This window comes from Mesocricetus auratus, unplaced genomic scaffold (assembly GCF_017639785.1).
Source record: "Mesocricetus auratus isolate SY011 unplaced genomic scaffold, BCM_Maur_2.0 Super-Scaffold_100010, whole genome shotgun sequence".
NCBI lineage: Eukaryota > Metazoa > Chordata > Mammalia > Rodentia > Cricetidae > Mesocricetus > Mesocricetus auratus.
This window is the reverse complement of record NW_024429194.1, coordinates 35,463,866-35,481,189: the sequence shown is the minus strand read 5'-3', so window position 1 is coordinate 35,481,189 and position 17,324 is coordinate 35,463,866. Positions and strand designations below refer to the sequence as shown.

Genomic DNA, 17,324 nt, shown 5'->3' with positions numbered 1-17,324 from the left:
TGGGTTTTTCTTTCTTTTTATTTCCTTAAGTACAATATGCTAAACAGGAGCCGAGCTCTCCCACACTGGGGTGACTTCTTTTCCCGCATTTTGTTTTTTGCAAACTGGTTTGCTGTTTTATTTTTATTTTTTCATCCATTTCACCAGTACAAAGTATAAGCATTTTTCTTTAAAAGTTGAAAACAAAAAAAAAAAAAAAAGAAGAAGAAGAAGAAGAGAAATCAACCTATGGTGTCTGAATGGAACGCTACAAAGACCTACAGTAATATGTGCTGTGGTTATTGCTGCTGTAAAAAAAAAAAAAACCAACTGAAAACAAAACAAAACAAAAAACCCAAAAACAACCGGTAGACGTCTCGGAATCTGAAGGAGTCTTGTCTGAACTGTGCTATCCGGTGACAGGCTACTGTGTGACAGTGATGGTGTTGGAGATGGGGAGGAGGCTGTTGACTAGGGACCAGAGAACTGGGGTGAATGGAGGCAGGGTGGCTAGGGACCCCCTCCCCCTCTGACCCTCCACCTTTCTCTCCCCATTCAGAAAGATGTAACAGAGGAGGCCAGAGTCTGTGAAATGGCTAAAGTCTATACTCCACTTGAAAACCAAGGAAAACATGTTTAAAGGAAGAAGCAAGAACCCAAAAGAAGGTGGAGTAACAATGGGGCAAGAATCCTTGCTCTTTAGTGGTTTCAAAATAAAGACAGTCCAACCCCCAGGCTCCTGGTCGATGAAAACCTAGTTCCCTTTTCCTGCCATCTTTCAAATGGTAGCCTCCTTTCTCTTGAAAGCCGGAAGGCTAGAGGATCTCCTCTCCTTGGCTCACTGCCCTCTCAAGTTGCCCTCCAGGAGCCTAAGTGAGCTAAGGGACTGCTGCACTGCCTGGAAGGGGCCGGAGGGGGGGGTGGTTTGGAGGTTGCCATGGCAACCTGCTCTTCTAAGGAGGTTGGTAGTGAGGAAGTCACTATGAAGACAGATCGTGGTAGGAAGAGGGTCTTGGAGGGGGAAGAGGAGTGACCACAGAAGGTCTTCTCAGCCTCCTGTGGGGCGCATGTTCCCAAGCCTTGTCTGTCTAGGCCTGGCCGTCAGAGAAACATACAGTCTTCTCTTCCCTAGGTTCCCTGCTTTGTTCTGAATGGTCAAGATTGTCCTGGCTAGGCCTCTTTCAGCTAACCTGGCAGTAGTGGGGGAAGAGAGCTCATTTTTTTCTGCTGCTTGAGTGAGGCATTTGTCAAAGAGGCGGGAAGAAGCCTTCCAAGGAAGAGGGCTGATGGGGACACACAACACTTAGGCCGATGGCTGTGGACAGTCCCAAAGTAGAGGTCTCTAACGGAGCCAAAGAGACTCTTACTCAGGGCATGGTGGGACCCCTGTGACATGGAGAAGCTATCTCTCAGTGACCCTATTTCCATGGTCTCTCTATCTTGGGTCCAGCCAGACCTCCCATTCGGAAGGTTTAGTGCCATCTGTCTGTTAAAGGCAAGCTTCCTCTAGGGAGAGAGTAGCTGCCTAGACATGCCTCTCCCCAAAAGCACTGGAGAGACTCACAAGTTTGGGGGTGTAGGCTGAACTGGGGAAGGCCAAAGTGTCTGTACAATGTCCTCCATCCATGGCTCACAACAAAGGGCCCAGGTGAGGGGCAGGGGCTCATTCAAGGTCCAGCAAGTAGTGGGGTGAAGAGAGCACCCCCCCCAGGAGTCAGGTCCAGGCCTGGGAGGGGTCAGTGAGTAGGCAGTTCCTGGCTCAGTCTTTTCTTAGGGGCAGTGGTACCCCAGTATCCACTTGGCAAATCCCAGTCACATGACTGCTCGAAATCCAGAGAAATAATGGCAGAAAGGAGAACGCCATGGAGAAGGGTTAGGATACTGGCCTACTGAAGTGCACGAGTTGGGGGCTGGGGACATTGGCAGGGAGATGGGTGCACTCACCCCGCAGGTCTGGCGAGTCCTTAGTTGCCATCCCCATCAGGCCCTTTGTCTTGTGAAGACCAACTACCTCTTCCATTTCCAGCCAACTGTCTTGTCCAGGCAATAGGAGACATCCCCTAAGCTCCATAGCCACCTATTTCCCACGAGTTGACGTAAGTTTATTTCTTTGCTGTCCCTTTTTGTTGTTCCAGGTTCAGCATTGGAGGGGGCCTCTACTGTGCCATGCCATCAAGAAAGAGCAAAGAGCTGTGCCCACAGCACAAAAGGGGCCTCCTGTACTAGCGTCCTTGTTGCCCTCCCTGGGCTGTCTTCAGTCTTCGAGGACAGTCCTAAGTCAGTGGACAATAACATTTTTTCTTGGATAGAAATCTGGCTGGCAAATGACAACAGCCGTGAAGACCTATGCTTGAGTTGTCGTGGGCTTTATGTCATCCTCCACGTCCGAGAGGATGCGTGCCTGGGCAGAGTGGATGGTGCGCTTGGGATATTCTTTGGCCTCAGTCCTTTCTTGTGGGCTGAAGTTGATCTGAAGTTGTGGTGTCTGAGGCGCATCTTCTTGTCCCTTCCATACTCAGTCAGGCTATGGATCCTGGTTTCCAGCCACCCTTCTCAGGTCTAGATCCTGCCTCAACTCCCCACCCTGTGGGCTCTGTGATCTGAGCTTGTTTCTAACCCAGACCACCCCTTCCCTCTCCTCTTAAATCCCAGAAGGGAGAAGCCAAGAGAAATTCTGTTGGTATTTCCATCTTTCTGTCACTCTCCTGGCCCCCAGCCCCTAGTCCCTGCTCCATCTTCTAGTTCTCTCCGTGGAAGCCTCGCCCCCCCCGCCACACTACCCCGTCCTCTGCCATCTCTCATGTCACTTTCTCTCTGATCTGTCAGTCTGGCATCTGTGGGATGCTTTCAAAATACAATTCTGAAGAGACATAAGGAAAGGCCTGGGCAGGCCAGTGGGTTAAAGATGCACCTGGTGGGCTTACGTATCATGGTGTAAGACAGTTACTTCCTGAGGGTTGGAAGGGTGACATGGGGTGGCCCACGCTGCACAGGTGACACATGGCTGCATCCTGACTTGTGGACACATTTAAACACAGGTTGGGAATCATGAGAAGATCTGCCACTGTGTCCTACAAAAGAGCCAAATGTGTAGCTCATGGGGAAGGCTGTCCAGAAGCAGGCAAACTTAGTGTTCTGGGTTGTATTAGTTGAATACGAATTTTCCCAGAATGAGGAAGCTCTTCAGGGCCCAAAGGGAACTACTTTGAAGAGGTAATGCAACACTTTGAAGGAAAAGAAGAGGGGGAAAATAAAGAAAATAGATTCATACGCCTATATATGTCTACATGGAGCCTTGTAATAAGTACACACCCCGTTGCTCTCTCCGCCTGTCCTCCTCCTCCACAGAGGCTGTTGGGCCAGCTTTGAGTCTAGTGAAATCAAGGGCTAAAGCCACAAGCTTGCTGTCACCCTGGAAAGTCAAGTCTTTCCAGTGTTGGGGCAGGCACTGACTTCTAGAAAAAAAATCTCCATCAAGAGTATAATCTGTACAGATGTTGAGTTCACTCATCCACTTGGGGAAAAGCCTATTGGCAATCACTCAATTTCCTTTGTCCTCAGAGGGATGGAATGCTTTTTAGTGTTTGTAGATTTGGGGGTGGGACCACCCTGCACTGGTTAGAGGAGGGCGGGGGACAGGGGCCTTGCCATCCACACAGCGGTCTGGAGGAATCGGCAGACCTGAGAGAGGCACCGACACATGCTGTTGCTTCCTTCCTTCCCCTGACCAGTCTAAGCTGGGTGTCACTGAATGCCACACTTCTGAGTGCCCCAACCCCTCTCCGACCTCTGACCAGGCCTGGAAGTGAAGGACAGATGTAGCCCTGGTTGTGGTGTCCTTTCTGTCTCGCTGTTTCTCTCTGTCTCTCTGTAACCCTATCTGTCACTCCCCCCGTGTCTACACCGATGCTTTCTCTCCATCTCTCGATTCGGTCCCTCTTGCTCTTCCTCGTCGTCCCTTCTCTGTCCATTCAACTTGCATCAAAAAGAAATACGTTTTCGGGGTTGGGGTGGGGAGTGTCTCCTTAGCCCTTGCTAGAGATTCCGAGGTCCTCCGTTTCCTCAAATATATATGTATATATATTTCCCCTAAATGAGATGAAATGAGTGGTGTTCTAGGGTGGAGGGAGGCGCTGGCTGGAGTTGGGGCCGGGGGGGTAGGAAAGGGGGAGGATGGGAGGGGACGCATCACTCAACGTTGCTGCTGTCGAAGGTGTGGCACTGAAAGTCCCCATCGACGTACTCCATGCCCGGCAGCTTCATCCCGTACTTGTCCACACACCAGCAGATGCCACGTTTGCGGCCACGGGAAGGCTTGCACTGGGCGGGGGAGGGAACAAGCAATGAGACAGCTGTACCCTGAGGCCTTCTTCTCGTCTTACTTTCCCCCTAAACTTGAGAACTGAAAGGGGTACACCTTCAGCCAACTCTTGGGGATTTGGGGATCTCCATCTCACGGGAGAACCCAGAGAAAATTGTTAGTTCAGGCATCCGCCCTGGAGTAGGTCCTGCAATCTCCTTTTTGTCACTCGCTTTGGGACCCCCCCAACCTCACGTTCCCCAGAGAGCATCAAGAGGGGACTGTAGCCATCAAAACAGGAAACATGGCTCTGTGGCTCTATCGTGAGCCAGACACAGCTTAAGATGGCACATGGCAGGAGTTGTTCCCAGTGCCTTGGGTTCTCACCATCGGGGTAATGGGGACTGCTAGTTCCCATTTTGCACGAGAAACTAAAGGCCCAGTGCCTTTAAATAACTGGGGTCACAGGCTAGAAATGACAGGGTCAAGATGTACCTCAAAGGAATCTAGCTTGTAGTTTAGATTAGGAGTCCCCTATAGGTACTGTCAAGGTGGTGCTGTTAGAAATGTAAAGTCCTTGAGTCCACTCCAGACCTGCCAATCAGAACCCCTAGCAATGGGGCCTGTGAGCCGGCTCCAGGGGCACGCACCTGCTTTCTCTTGTAGAATCCTTTGCGGTCACAATTGGGCAGGTACACAGCGCGGGGCACCATGCGTGGGCTGGCTTTGAGTTCCTGCAGAGACGCTTCCATGTGTCTGCGGCAGGGGCCCTGTGAAAGGGGGGGGGACAAGAAACTCTCGTGACCCAAGTGGACACCACTCAGATGCGCTCCCCACTTTGGTTCATGGGTGGCACCCAAAGGGACTCTGGGAGAAAATCTGTCACCTCTGTCACAAGCTATTAAAGTTCTTCTCCCTCACCTGTCTGGTGCCTTGGTTGCACAGTAAGCCTGTTTGTAGCCAGGCATTGAGTCCTGCTGTCCCGTTAATCTTTCAGGTCACTCACCCTCGACTTTTCTACCCTTCCAAGTAACGAAGACACAGGCTGCATTCTCCAGATGTGCTGGGATAGTGTTCAACCTCTTCTTGGGGTCGTATGTGCTCACTGTTAATACAGGCACTTTCTTTGAAGAACTATTTCTGTTTCCACTCACTATGATCAGCCCTCAGTCCAGATAAATAGACTCACATTCTCAAAATCACCCTTCCAAATCCTCAGCTGAGCCACTGTGACCACATCGGAGCCTTTTATTAGTCTAGCTTATGCATCCTCTACGGACATGGATGCTCTCAAGTAAGGAGGCGAAGGCTGGGGTAGGGAGGCGAGAATTCCTAAGACTCACTTGCTCAGACTCGTGTCTCATCTCAGGCGCAGGGATGACTCTGGGGTGGGCAGTGTTCTCTGCGCCCCCCACAAACTTAGACTGGGTCAGCTTCTTCCTCTGGTTTTTCTTCACGGCCTCAGCCTTCAGCTCGGAAATGCGAGCGTGCTTGGGCCGGAAGACCTTGGGGGAGTAGGTCTCTTCAGCCATCTCGGATGTGGTAGGTTCCTCATGCTCGCGAGAGTCTCTCTCTGCAGGAAGATGGAGTCAAAAAATCAGCTCCTGGGGCCAGAGAGCAGGACTTGGAGGTTTGGGATCAGAGTAATCTCTGGGGCTCAGAGAGATGCGAGGTCCAAGAAAGCGAAAAGGGTGAGAGACGTCATCGGAGGATCCTTGACCAAGTCTCAGTGCACGAGCCGAGGCAGGCTAGAGAAGGAAGGAGACAGGGCAAAGCCCAAAGCATGCGGAGGTTATGGAAAACGTTTTCTGGCCAGTGGCGCGGCCCAGGAGACGAGGAAGTGGCTGGAGACCGGAGGTTGAGCTGTCAGGACCCGGAGATCTGGGCCAAGGGAAGAAAACCGGGCACAGTCCGGACATGGACAAGAACAGCTAAGCGTGCCCTCTTAGGAAGCCTTTGTACTTTCTCAACAACCGGGCTGAGTGGTGAGAGATGTTTGGACACGGGTATCTAGGGACAGGAGCAGCAGAGGGTGGAGACTATGCTGAGACAGAAGAGGCAGAGATGTGGGCCCTGGAGAGGTACGAAGCTGATGGAACCCAGAGGCCTCATCCCTCCGCACTAGCTCCCAGCTGGCTCTGCACCATGCTCTGGGCCCCAGGAGGCTGGGCATTAGTCAGCTTACTCTGAGAGGGGCTGACAGCTGGCTGGGGCCAGACCAGTTATATATAGGAGCAACTTGGTGACAGAGTCTATACTTAGCTGACTTATGACCTTTAGGAAAAGAAGCAGGACTTTGTTCCTGTGTTTGTTAGTCTGTAAATGCCACCTGCCTAGCCCATCTCAGCACACATGTCCAGTAAGTTCTTTTCTCCCTGGTGCCCGCCACCCTCCGCTCATTTCCCTGACCTTGCGACCTCAATAGATTATGAGTGGGGAGACCTTAGATTGCTCCCCAGTGTCTAGGACGAGCCACAGTAAGACAGATGTAGGTCCAGGAAGATTTGGGGGCCCAGACTCTATCATCTTTGCTATTCATATGCTCAAAAAAGGAAAAAGGGCTTTGGGATAGCCCACAATAATAAGACAGGGTGAAGGAAAGCTAACCATCTCTCAGATACCCAGAAATGGTGTCAGCTAGGTATCTCAGATAAGAAAGAGAAGGGGAAAGAATTCAAGGAAGTTGGGATGAGGGGACATTTGTGAGGAAGGACGAGTTTTGGAGAAGGCACTGTTGGATGTCTCCAACATCGCAGCCCAAAGGGAGATCTGGTATGAGGGGAGGCATCTGGAGGTGGTTAGAAGAGCACACCAGGCTCCTAAGCCTATGTTTTTCTTGGGCTTGTCAGGCTTAATGAGCAAAGCATCTATGTATGGTTCCTCTAGAAGGAAGATGCAAGAGGTTTGCATTGATCTAGTCACTGGGTCAGGTGTTCATGCACAGGAGAGAAAGAGAATCAACTACTGGAAAGTAAGAGGGGCCTGGGGTATATGACAGTGCGCAGGGGGGGGTGACGCTCTCCCCGGGGTCAAGTTCAGTGTGGGGATCTCTCAGCCCCTCCCCCTTCTCAGAGTCTAACTCCACGGTATCATACAGAACCTGTTGGGATATCTAATCCCAGGCTGATGGTGGAATACAGTACTGTAGGGATTAAAAGAGGATAGTTTGGGATGAAGTCAGTTTTCTTGACTGTGGTACTTGGAGACAGGATCTGGGGACAGGATTCAGGCAGGAGGAGGCTAGTCTGGAGGCCCTGTGCAGATAGGAAAGTAGAGTAAGAGCCCCTTCCTTAAGGAATTTAAGAGACTTTTGCAAACTCTGGGCTGCTGGGGGCGCTTACACCCCCCTAATTTGCAGTCTTCTTGCTTGTGAAGGGCAGGCTTAAAAATTGGATTTGCCTACCAGCTTTTGGAGCCGCTACACCCCACTAAGGCTAGAAACCTATTACTCAGGCAGTGGGAGAGTGGAGTACCAAAGATACCAAACAGGGTCTTGTGGTCACCTGCAGACTCCCGAGAGACAGTGGGAATCTGGAGGCAGGCCAGAGAGGGGGAAGGTTAAAGGGCTGGGAGGCAGGTGCTGAGTTGGAATGCCAGCTATCTTGTGGCCGAGTCACAAACAGGATTTTATTTTTGGAAGTTTGGCTTTTAGATAAAAAAGGTCACAAATACCCTGGCTATCCCTGAGTCATTTCACGAAGAGAAAGCGAACTGATGTTCCTGAAGGGATTAAGGTGGGGTACAGAAGAACATTTCCAGGAAACTACCATGGCTTTTAGAAACAAGCGGGGCCATACCTCCAGGTGACCAGTAGGTGGCGCAGGAGACCGACGACCCCTCCCCCCTTCACCTTGGGCACATTTGGAGGGACGATGCAATTTGAAAAAAATCTGGCACTTGAGTGTCTCCCCTGCCTGCTAGTTTGAGAATCTCACCAATCCTTTCTTCCTCCTTGTGTGCCTCCAGCGTGCACCGAGCCGGTCAGGGGATGGCCAAGAGTGGAGGACAGTGTGGCAGAGAGCCATTTCTGAATCTGTGGCTGGGAAGGTGATCCAGAGAAGAGAAACACACCCCATCCTCTCCTCCCTCTAGACACCAATGGGAAAGGTTTCTTCAGAGAATGAGGAGTGTGGGATGCCCATGGCTCAATAGGAATTGCGGGCTCCACTTATCCCCAGGGAGAGGCTCCAGTTCCCTTTCCAGTCAGAAGATGGGATACCCAGAATCTCCCTGTGAGAAGTGAAAAGAAGGCCTGGGTTTCCCGGGACTCTCCTGCTGGCTCTCTGAGGTCTTAGGGACACACAGCTTTGTCGTTTATCTTCATCTTTTTTTTTTTTTTTTGGATGGTATTCCACAAATACTCTTTGAATGCACAAATGAAGCCGCCCCAAAGGCAAAGAGATTTTGGGTCTAGAAGCACTTCTGAAATGAAAATGGGGCAACTGATAGCTAAATGAATGCTGTGGGAGGCCATCTCAGTCATGCCCCTGCCTCTGAGTAGGATCGCTTCGCTGCAGGAAAGAAAGCACGGGGGGGTGTGGAGGGTGGGAGAGGGGGAGTGAAGAGCCGCGCAGTGCTGGAAACAGGTGCCTCTGGTGAGTGGGGCTTCCGTTTGGCAGAAACTGTGCTATCCAGGAGCCAGAGTGGCTATTTAAATGAACAAATACAAGCAAAACAAGCAAACAAAAAACCCCCAAACCAACCAACCAACCAACCAACTAACCAACCATAGCGCCAACACCCCAGAGGGCCTCAGTTGCTCTCTCCACATTTCCAGTGCCCCACAGCCACATGCTGTTGGCTGCTACTGTGCTGGACCGTGCAGATAGAACACTTTCATCATCACTGTAAGCTCTACTAGATAGCGCTGGCCAGGGACACTGATCAGTGCCTGCATAGGGACAAAAATAGTCAGGCTAAATGCTCCGCCCCCACATTGCCGAGTCTTGTTTCTCAGCCAATAGGCAGCCTCCTGCTCTATGTTGCAACACTAGTCTTGTGGGAGAGCCAGAAACTCGCTGAGCATTGTCCCCCAAAATGTAAGACACGTTTCAGTCTCTCCAAGTCTGACTCCCAGCTGCAGATGGATGCTAATTAGTTCAATTGCCCTGTGTGAGTGCATTTGCATACAAAGAAGGGAGGAGGGATTCTGGGCAGAGGTCTGGCTCAAGGCAGCATCTGCCTGGCCCCAAGTTCTCTCAGGAAGATCCCTGTGGTCAGTAAAATCCAGGGATTTTAGCAATCAGAATGATGATCTGAATTTCCAAGAGGAAAACAAATGTAGACAACTGTACCCTAAGAGGGAGGAGTGTCAGAAGGACTCATTTAATTTCAAATAGCTTAGCTTTAAATTTCGAAAGTTTGCTCACTGGAAATGTTTCAAGTATGTTTGGGACAACATACAATAAACTTTACCATATATATATATATATATATAATGACATTGCAACAATGTCTAAAGTGAGGTGTTACATTGTAAATGTGAAAAGATGCCATGGATTTCAAAGATAGCTTATGAAAGAATATTGATAATTTCATTATCATTATTTGGGCACATGTTGAGATGATATTTAGGTATGCTATGTTAAAATACACTACTAAAATTCATTTCCTCTGTTTCTGTTCAACCTTTAAAATTTTTGGATGCTAGAAAAAATAATAAAAATTGTGGCCACCTGAAAATTAAACATTATATATGTGGCTTGTATTAGACTTCAGTTGGATATCCTATTCTAAAGACTTTGGAAGGAGACACACCCATAGTGGAGAATAGAGAGCTGTTACAGCCCTGATGGGTGTAATTTAGAGTTCAAATAACTGCGACTGATATAAATTCACAAACTGGCAGAGATCATATGAGGTCCTGTTCTGGGTGCAATTTCAGTGACAGCTTTAGGATTTGGCTGGGCAAAGGCCATTTATTTGGCAGCTTAGGTTGAGGACTAAAGTATAAGATAACCTATTTGGTTGAGCCTAAAGGCTCAGCTGGTGGGTCCTACAGGGAAGGCAGGCAAAATTTGCCTGCTTCCCCAGCTGCCCCAAAGGGAAAAGCTTCCTCAGTCTCTGGGCAGGTGAGGATGGGTCTTGGCATAGCCTCAGATTAACCTGGACAAACCTGGCTCGTGAGTTTTTCTTTATCAGCTTTTGTGGTAGATGGCTCCTTCTCTTTCTGATGTAGAGACCCTGTAGTCACCTCTGTCAACTCATCCTACCTCAGGTCTCATCATCCTGCTAGTCAGCCCCGGGGAAGATCTCTGCTGTGGAGACAGATTACCACGGGCAGTAGACCACTGAGGTACTATGTTCTCCAGAGAGACGAGCACGGGTGGCCACAGACAGGGCTGCAAAGGCCAGCCTGCCACATCAGGAGAGCTCCTTGTGTTCAGGAAATGAGGTTTGGCCCGCAGACCTGGAGGCTATGCTGAATACCATTCCTTCAAAACCCTCCTTGCTCACTTCCTCTGACCAAACCACTGGCCTGGAAAAGGGACAGAAGAAACGCTGAGAGCAAGGAGGTATTAGAGTCCCTACTTTTGCGTTATTCCACCATTTTCCCAGCCCACAAAAATAGGGCACCCCTAAGTGGAGGGTTTCTCTTTCACTTTCAGAACACCTACCATTGGCGGGTAACATTCCCCAATGTTGGCCTAAGGTCTGGGTTGCAGGTTAGGCCAGGCATAGGCAGGAGCCAGAGATAGCAGGACAAAACATCACAACTCCTAGGAAGGAGCTGAATTCAAGTCCTGACCACCACAGATCTTGTCTTCGACAAGTGGCTTCCTCTTTAGGTCCCAGGGTCCTTATCCATAAAGTAAGGGCCTTGGCCATGATGGTAGCTGTGGGTTTCTTGCAGCTTTGATGTTCTTTGGCCAATGTCCAGACAACTTCTGGACAGATGCTAGCAAGCAGCTAGGACATGTGGCCAGGCAGGAAAGACCAAATCTCACAAACAAATGTCTAGTTACTCATCTGGATCTATGTTGTTGCTGATTTTTTCTTAAAGAAGTAAGTGACGTAATAGAAATAAATCATGGCTGGGTGAGAGAAGCAGACATCTGTATTGGCTTCCTTGGTTATTTGCTCATTTGTTTCTGCAGACATGTGACCAGTCTTACTGCCTTGAATAACCTACCCAGTTTGGAATTTAAGGACAGCCCTTGAGAATTGCTACTTTTGCCTAACTGGTAAAAGAGCAAACTGCGACTAAATAAAACCCCTCCCACTTGCCTGTTCGAGGCTCCTGGTACCCCTCCCCCTACTCTCGCTGGTAGTAGTGTCCCTTGTTCATACTTGGTTGTGAACCGCCCTTCCAGCTTCTGAATGTGGTGGCCCTGGAGGGTCCTAATTCCTTCTTTAAATTTAAATTCTGCCTTACACTGAATACCTTAATGTTTCATAGGCATTGACTGTTCAGGTACAAAGTAAAACTTTCTTTGGTAAATCCTCCCTTCCATTTTTCTCCTCCTCCCTGGATTCAGAGGCAGGGTCAGCTGGGATTCTTGCTTCCATGCCCTCTGCTCTAACTGGCTCAGTGACCTCTGGCTGGAGGGTCAGCTTGGCCCTGGCCTGTGGGGCTGCTGGGGCCACCTGCTTGCCTAAAGCCTGGAGACTAACTCACAGCAGCTCAGATTTAAAACTCCTGTCCTCAGGGGATGACACCTCTGAGTTTGGGGAGTGGAAACGGGGGTTGGGGGGGTGGGGGTGGGAAGGGGGGGAGGGTCAGGGAATGGAGGGTTCTGAAGGGGAAAAAGGCACTTGGAAAGAAAAGGAGCTTCTCTGGGCCAACTGTGCGGCTCTTCCAGGCCTTGCTGACACAGCAGAAAGATGGGGGCAAAGGCAAGAAGCATCAAGTCAAAGCACCACTCGCGCCGGTGCAGCTCTCTGTTTTGGCTGGCCACAGCATAGCCAGAGCTCACAGACTTGCTGCAAAGGGAGAGTGTGCGGTAGGACAGGAAACTGGCTCTCAGTTTTCCATGAGACATGGATTCGGCCAAAAAGCCTTGCTCTGGATGGACTTCAGCGTGGCATTTGGAGCAGGGTTGGAGTTAAAGCCCAGTCTACGGAGGCCAAACCCCTCAAAGTAGCAAAGGCTGAATTCATTTTCATTTAGGTAATGCCCCCCTCCCCTTTCTTTCCCTGAAGCACATTTTATGTTTCTCTTTGCCTGATTTCTCAATGACAGGATTGACATTTCTAACCCTCTACTCTCTATAGCTCAGATTTCACCAGGAGACACCACTCAGACCCTCAGTATGCTGGGCTCCCACCACACTTGCCTTCAGGAAAGTCTGGGCCTTCTTTGACCCCCTGAAGCTCACTTTTATTTATTGCTCTTGGCCCTAGAAACTCTTGTCTCCCTCGTCCCTTTAGCCTCACACACACTGCCCTCTGTTTCTATATCTATCTCTGGTCCCTGAACCGGCCAAAAGAAAATGCTGGGCGGTGCCCGCTACCAGCACCGGGCGAGCTCCAGGCCACGCCCTCTCCAGTTGCCAAGCAACGCACCGAGCAAACCGCTCGTCTTAGCCTCCTACAAACGCCTGCCTCTCCCGAAGCTTTGGCTGCCTGCCACCTCACTCTTCTCCGCTCCTCACTTCTCATTCTAGAAATATGCTGTGCTGGGGCTGTTACATAATGCGAATAATATAGGAATATATAATATGTACTTTTGATTGCATACCAAATATAAATACACTATATGTATATTACAGCTTGCATCCGCTCATACTACTCAGATGTCGATGGTGGGGGAAGGGATCTAGGGAGCAGTAATTTCTTCTAAAGGACCCAGAGGACATCCTTCTCTCTCACTATGCATTTTCCTCTCCTTAAGAATGACGTCATCTTTAGCTTTTTAGGAATCCAGCCAATGGCTCTCAGGTTGAAGGATCTTCTCCGAGAGCCGGCTCCCATCCGGGAGGAAAGCAACAGCCTTCGCCACTGTGGGCAGCAGCCAGGGCGCAACCGCAGCTGGTTAGGCCCCTGCCAGAAGCGGGCTGGGGTCGGGGAGAAGCGTTGTGACGGGGGTGAGGGCGAGGAGAGAGGGGGTTGGCTGCTTAGGGCTGGCTGTTGAAGGTGGAGACTGAAGCAGCTGCAGAGAATTCTAAAGCGACTTGGCGAGGAACAAGAATCGCCCCCCCCCGTGTGTGTGCGTGCGCGCGCGTGCGTGTGTGTGTGTGTGTGTATACGCGGGCGCAAGCAATGTTGACTTGGGAAGTTGGATGCTGCCGCTCTGTTGGCCCTGCATTTGCGCGCGCGTGCGCACACATCTAGCCCAGCTACTCCGTATCAATCCCAAGGCTGGGCAAATAAAAGTGCGGCCGGGATACTGCGGAGTCATAACTTGCGCACTTAGGCTGTGATGGGATTGCTAGCCACAGCTCTTGTCTCCAAGCCAGGTAATGTATTCCCACCGTTTCGGCGGGCAGGAATGCAATAAAAATAACCCGGAAAATCGGTCTCCGGGGCTTCCGAGGTTTCCTCGTCCCCCTCCCTCTCATGATGCACCTTCTTGTGACAGTCAAAACCTGAATTTCCCGGGGAGATATGCTGAGCTCAGTCCTTAGGTCCTTCGTTTGCATTTAAAAAAAAAAACTCACATTGGAGTGCTTGTGAGTAATAGAGGATGACAGGTGGTGAGAATGCCTTTGTCTTTGCAAGGAACGGCACCAAATAAACATTTAACTAAGTCTTAACTCCTCTAGGAGAGAGTCAATAGCTGTTAATTTCTCCTAGCTCAGATTTTGTGCATCGTTGACTATATATATACAAAATCGGGCAACTCCCCAGAGAAACCTAGCTTGAGGCAGAACTGTTCTGATTGAACAAGAAGCTTTGTCAATCACTTAAACCATAGACTCCGGGCACACAGAACTTGGAGGCGGGGCAAGAAGGGGCGGGGCAAAAGGGAGGGGTGGCTCGCAGTGCACTGTCTTCCTGTCTCCGCCCCTTGAATTTTGCATTCTGCGTTTCCAGGGCCCCTCATGCATTTAGCCACACTCACTTTTAGTCTGGTTTAAGTGGTTGGTGGGGATGGGGGTTGGGGTGCTAGGGTGGAGTGGAGTGGGGAGAAAGGGAGGGGAGGATGGAGAGGGAGAGCATCCACTGGGAACTTGAGGATGTCTTCATCCCGCATCTCTCATTACCTCTCAAACCTATGTCCTTTTTAAATCTTAGGTAAAAACTGAGTTCAGGAGGGAAAAGTCATTAGATTCAGGGAAGAATATTCAACACAGAACACCAAACCCTTTTCACCCTCTACCCCATGCCCTACCCCAGCATTCCTGAAGTATTCTTTCTCTTCCTGGGAGGAAAAAAAAAGACACTTTTTACAGTCCAATGTGTTTTGTCGTCGATCATAACCAATCATACCAATTCAAAAGCAGCAAGTGTAAATATGGGTGAGGTCTCAACACCTCTATGCCAAAGGCATTAGTTATTAAGATGCAGGGTGTGTGTGCGTGCATGTGTGTGTGTGAGTGTGTGTGTACCTGCGAGTGCACCCCTGACTAAGTAAGAATGGGGGGACAGGAAAGTCTGGAGGCAACCGGATGAGCACTGAAGCTTGGAGAGATCAAAGTAGAATTAACTCCAAAGATGGGTAGTGCATCTCCAGGCCCCCATGAAAATGACCTTTTAACAAAAAGATTTTTTAAAGTTTAGAGAACAAAGTGTGGGGGTGGGGCGGAGAAGGGAGTTGATAATTTAACCTGTTCCTTTTCAGAGTGGGTACACGGGATTTGGACTTTGATACTTAATAGGAGCTCGGAGTCAGGATTGCCACGAGTTAGGGAGTGGGGGAGGGTCAGGCTGGGGTGGAGGTTTAGAGGAGATGGAGCGCAAACTGCAAGAGGCTGGGTTAGACAGACGCCTAGGATAGCAGGATCTGCTAGGGCTCCAAGTCCGAGGTGCAAGGACCTACCCCATCTACTCCCAGGAGCTACCCGGGTCTAAGCCACTTACTGCGCAAAGTGCGCCGGTCCCAACCGGTCCCGGGTCCCAACCTGTCCCGGGTCCCCAGCCGTCCAATTCCCCCTCCCACTCCCTGCCCGTGTGCGGTGCAACTGACACCCCGGGAGCGCTCACCTATCTTGGTTTGCTCGCCATAGCTCTTTTCGTTGAGGCAAACCCCGCGGCCGTGCAGCAGGGCATGCAGCGGCTTCTCCTCATCCTGCCGGGGGAGGCAGCGCAAACCTTGGGCGCAGCGCTCAGTGTAGACGCCACACGACTGCCCCTCAGCCAGGGCGCAAGTCATGCAGCAGCCGCAGCCAGGTTCCTTGACCAGCTCGCAGCCCAGAGGGCTGGGGGGACACATAGACAGCGCTTTCTCATCGCAGGGCTCACAATGCACGAAAGAGCCCAGGCCTTGAGCCAGCCCGGCATAGGCGGCCAGCAGCAGGAGGACCGCGCTGAGCACCATTTTCTCCGAGTCTCGCTTACCTCGGGGCGGGGCAGGAGAGCGAGAGTGCGTAGAGAAAGGGGCCAAGAGGGCGCCTGGAGATTTTTTTTTTTAATCTCTTGCAGGTAGAGCAGGTGCCCTCACCCAAACAAACACTTGCAAAATATGAGGCAAGGAGGATTCAGGTGCCTGCACGCAAGTTCCAGTTGCAAGGATTAAAGACTTGCAACAGGTTGGGGGTGAAAAAAAGAGGCGCGCCAGGTGCACGCAGAGTGAGCGGAGGCCGAAGAAACCCCGAGGCGGGGTCGGGTCAGAATTGCAGGGGTGGGGGGAACCACAGAATTGCTCACCCCAAAGCAACAGAAATAATGAGCTTGGAGGCTGTGGAAATGGGGTGATGAAGAAAAAACTGGACTTGGCTTATTTTTTTTTCTTGTTGCTTAAAATCTAAAACGCACCCCCACTCCTTTCCAAGCCTCTGCTGTGAGCTTCGCCGCTGCCTCAGAACAGGTAAGAAGCGTCGGCGGCTGCCAAGAAGATGGGGGGGGGGTGTTGAAATCAAGAGAAAAAAAATCGGCAAAAACCTAAACCTCACCAAGCCTGGACCCTAACACCTCTTGTCTCCTACTCTGCCACCACCTCTTCGAAACACGCAGGTTCTGCGTGAAGTCCGGAGAAGGGTGCAGACCGAGGAGGGGATAACGAAAAGGAACAAAAAAAGAGAAAAAGCTCAAACAGCTTTGCAGCTCTTTGCTAGCTCTTTTAACCCCCCGGCAGAAGTTTCCAAAGAGACTGCGGGCTCTGGTCGAGCAGGCGCTTTTAAATAGACGGCCCCTGGCTGCCAGCCAGTTGTAGCTGCAATCTGAGCTCCCCAACACCCAACCCATGCAAGGATGCCAAGGAGCTTTGCAGCAAAAACTCACACGGGGTGGGGGTGGGGAGAAGCCTTCTAGACACACGGGGGCTCCCCTTCGCTCGCTCCCTGAACAGTGCCCTCCGCCCCATGGAATGTACGAAAAGGGCTTGGGGGACAGACTGAAGCTACAGGGAGCAGGGAGAAGGTGGAGGGAGGAATAGGCGATAGCAATCTCCACGAGCTGGCTGAACACCATGTAGTGACTCGGTTCCCCCACAACTAGCCTGGACCCTGGCTGTTAGGACTCACATTTTTTATGAGCCATGTGTACGCTCCCTAAGAAGTCCTTTCCAGCCTTTAGAAAAAAAAAATAAAGCATCTAAGTGACCACTGAAGGGTTATATGTTGTGTTTGGGGGACAAGTAGTACACACTAGCCCGTGATGGTTGTTGGGATGAATTTAAGGCTGGGGGGCCGGGGGGGGGGGGAGATCCCTCCCTCATCAAAAGTCTGGGAAAAGGGATAAAGGCAAGAGCTTGTAGGCGTTTCTGGTGGGATACTGGTTTTAGTAGCATTCAGTGGTCATTTTCCTTCACTTACATAGCTGACCAGGGAAGCTCCTGTGTGTGTGTGTGTGTGTGTGTGTGTGTGTGTGTTATGTGTTATGTGCACTTTCCAGAAGAGATGCCCACCCACCCAGCTTTGTTGGGAGTAATGACTGAGACTGGAAGAGATGCTGTGGGTTGTTAGTATTACCTGGTGTCTAAGGTGTCCTTCCTATGGACACCTTA

At 50.7% G+C, this 17,324-nt stretch overlaps 1 protein-coding gene across 1 annotated transcript; it reads right to left on the bottom strand.

Moving 5' to 3' along the window:
* On the bottom strand, positions 1-16,483 carry Igfbp5 (insulin like growth factor binding protein 5). The gene is made up of 4 exons (XM_005070509.4): positions 15,365-16,483; positions 5,623-5,852; positions 4,930-5,049; positions 1-4,299 (listed from the first exon to the last, which is right to left on the bottom strand). Exons 1-4 carry the CDS (start codon positions 15,696-15,698, stop codon positions 4,168-4,170), a joined length of 816 nt encoding a protein of 271 aa, XP_005070566.1. The 5' UTR covers positions 15,699-16,483; the 3' UTR covers positions 1-4,167.
* Positions 16,484-17,324: the final 841 nt, after the last annotated feature.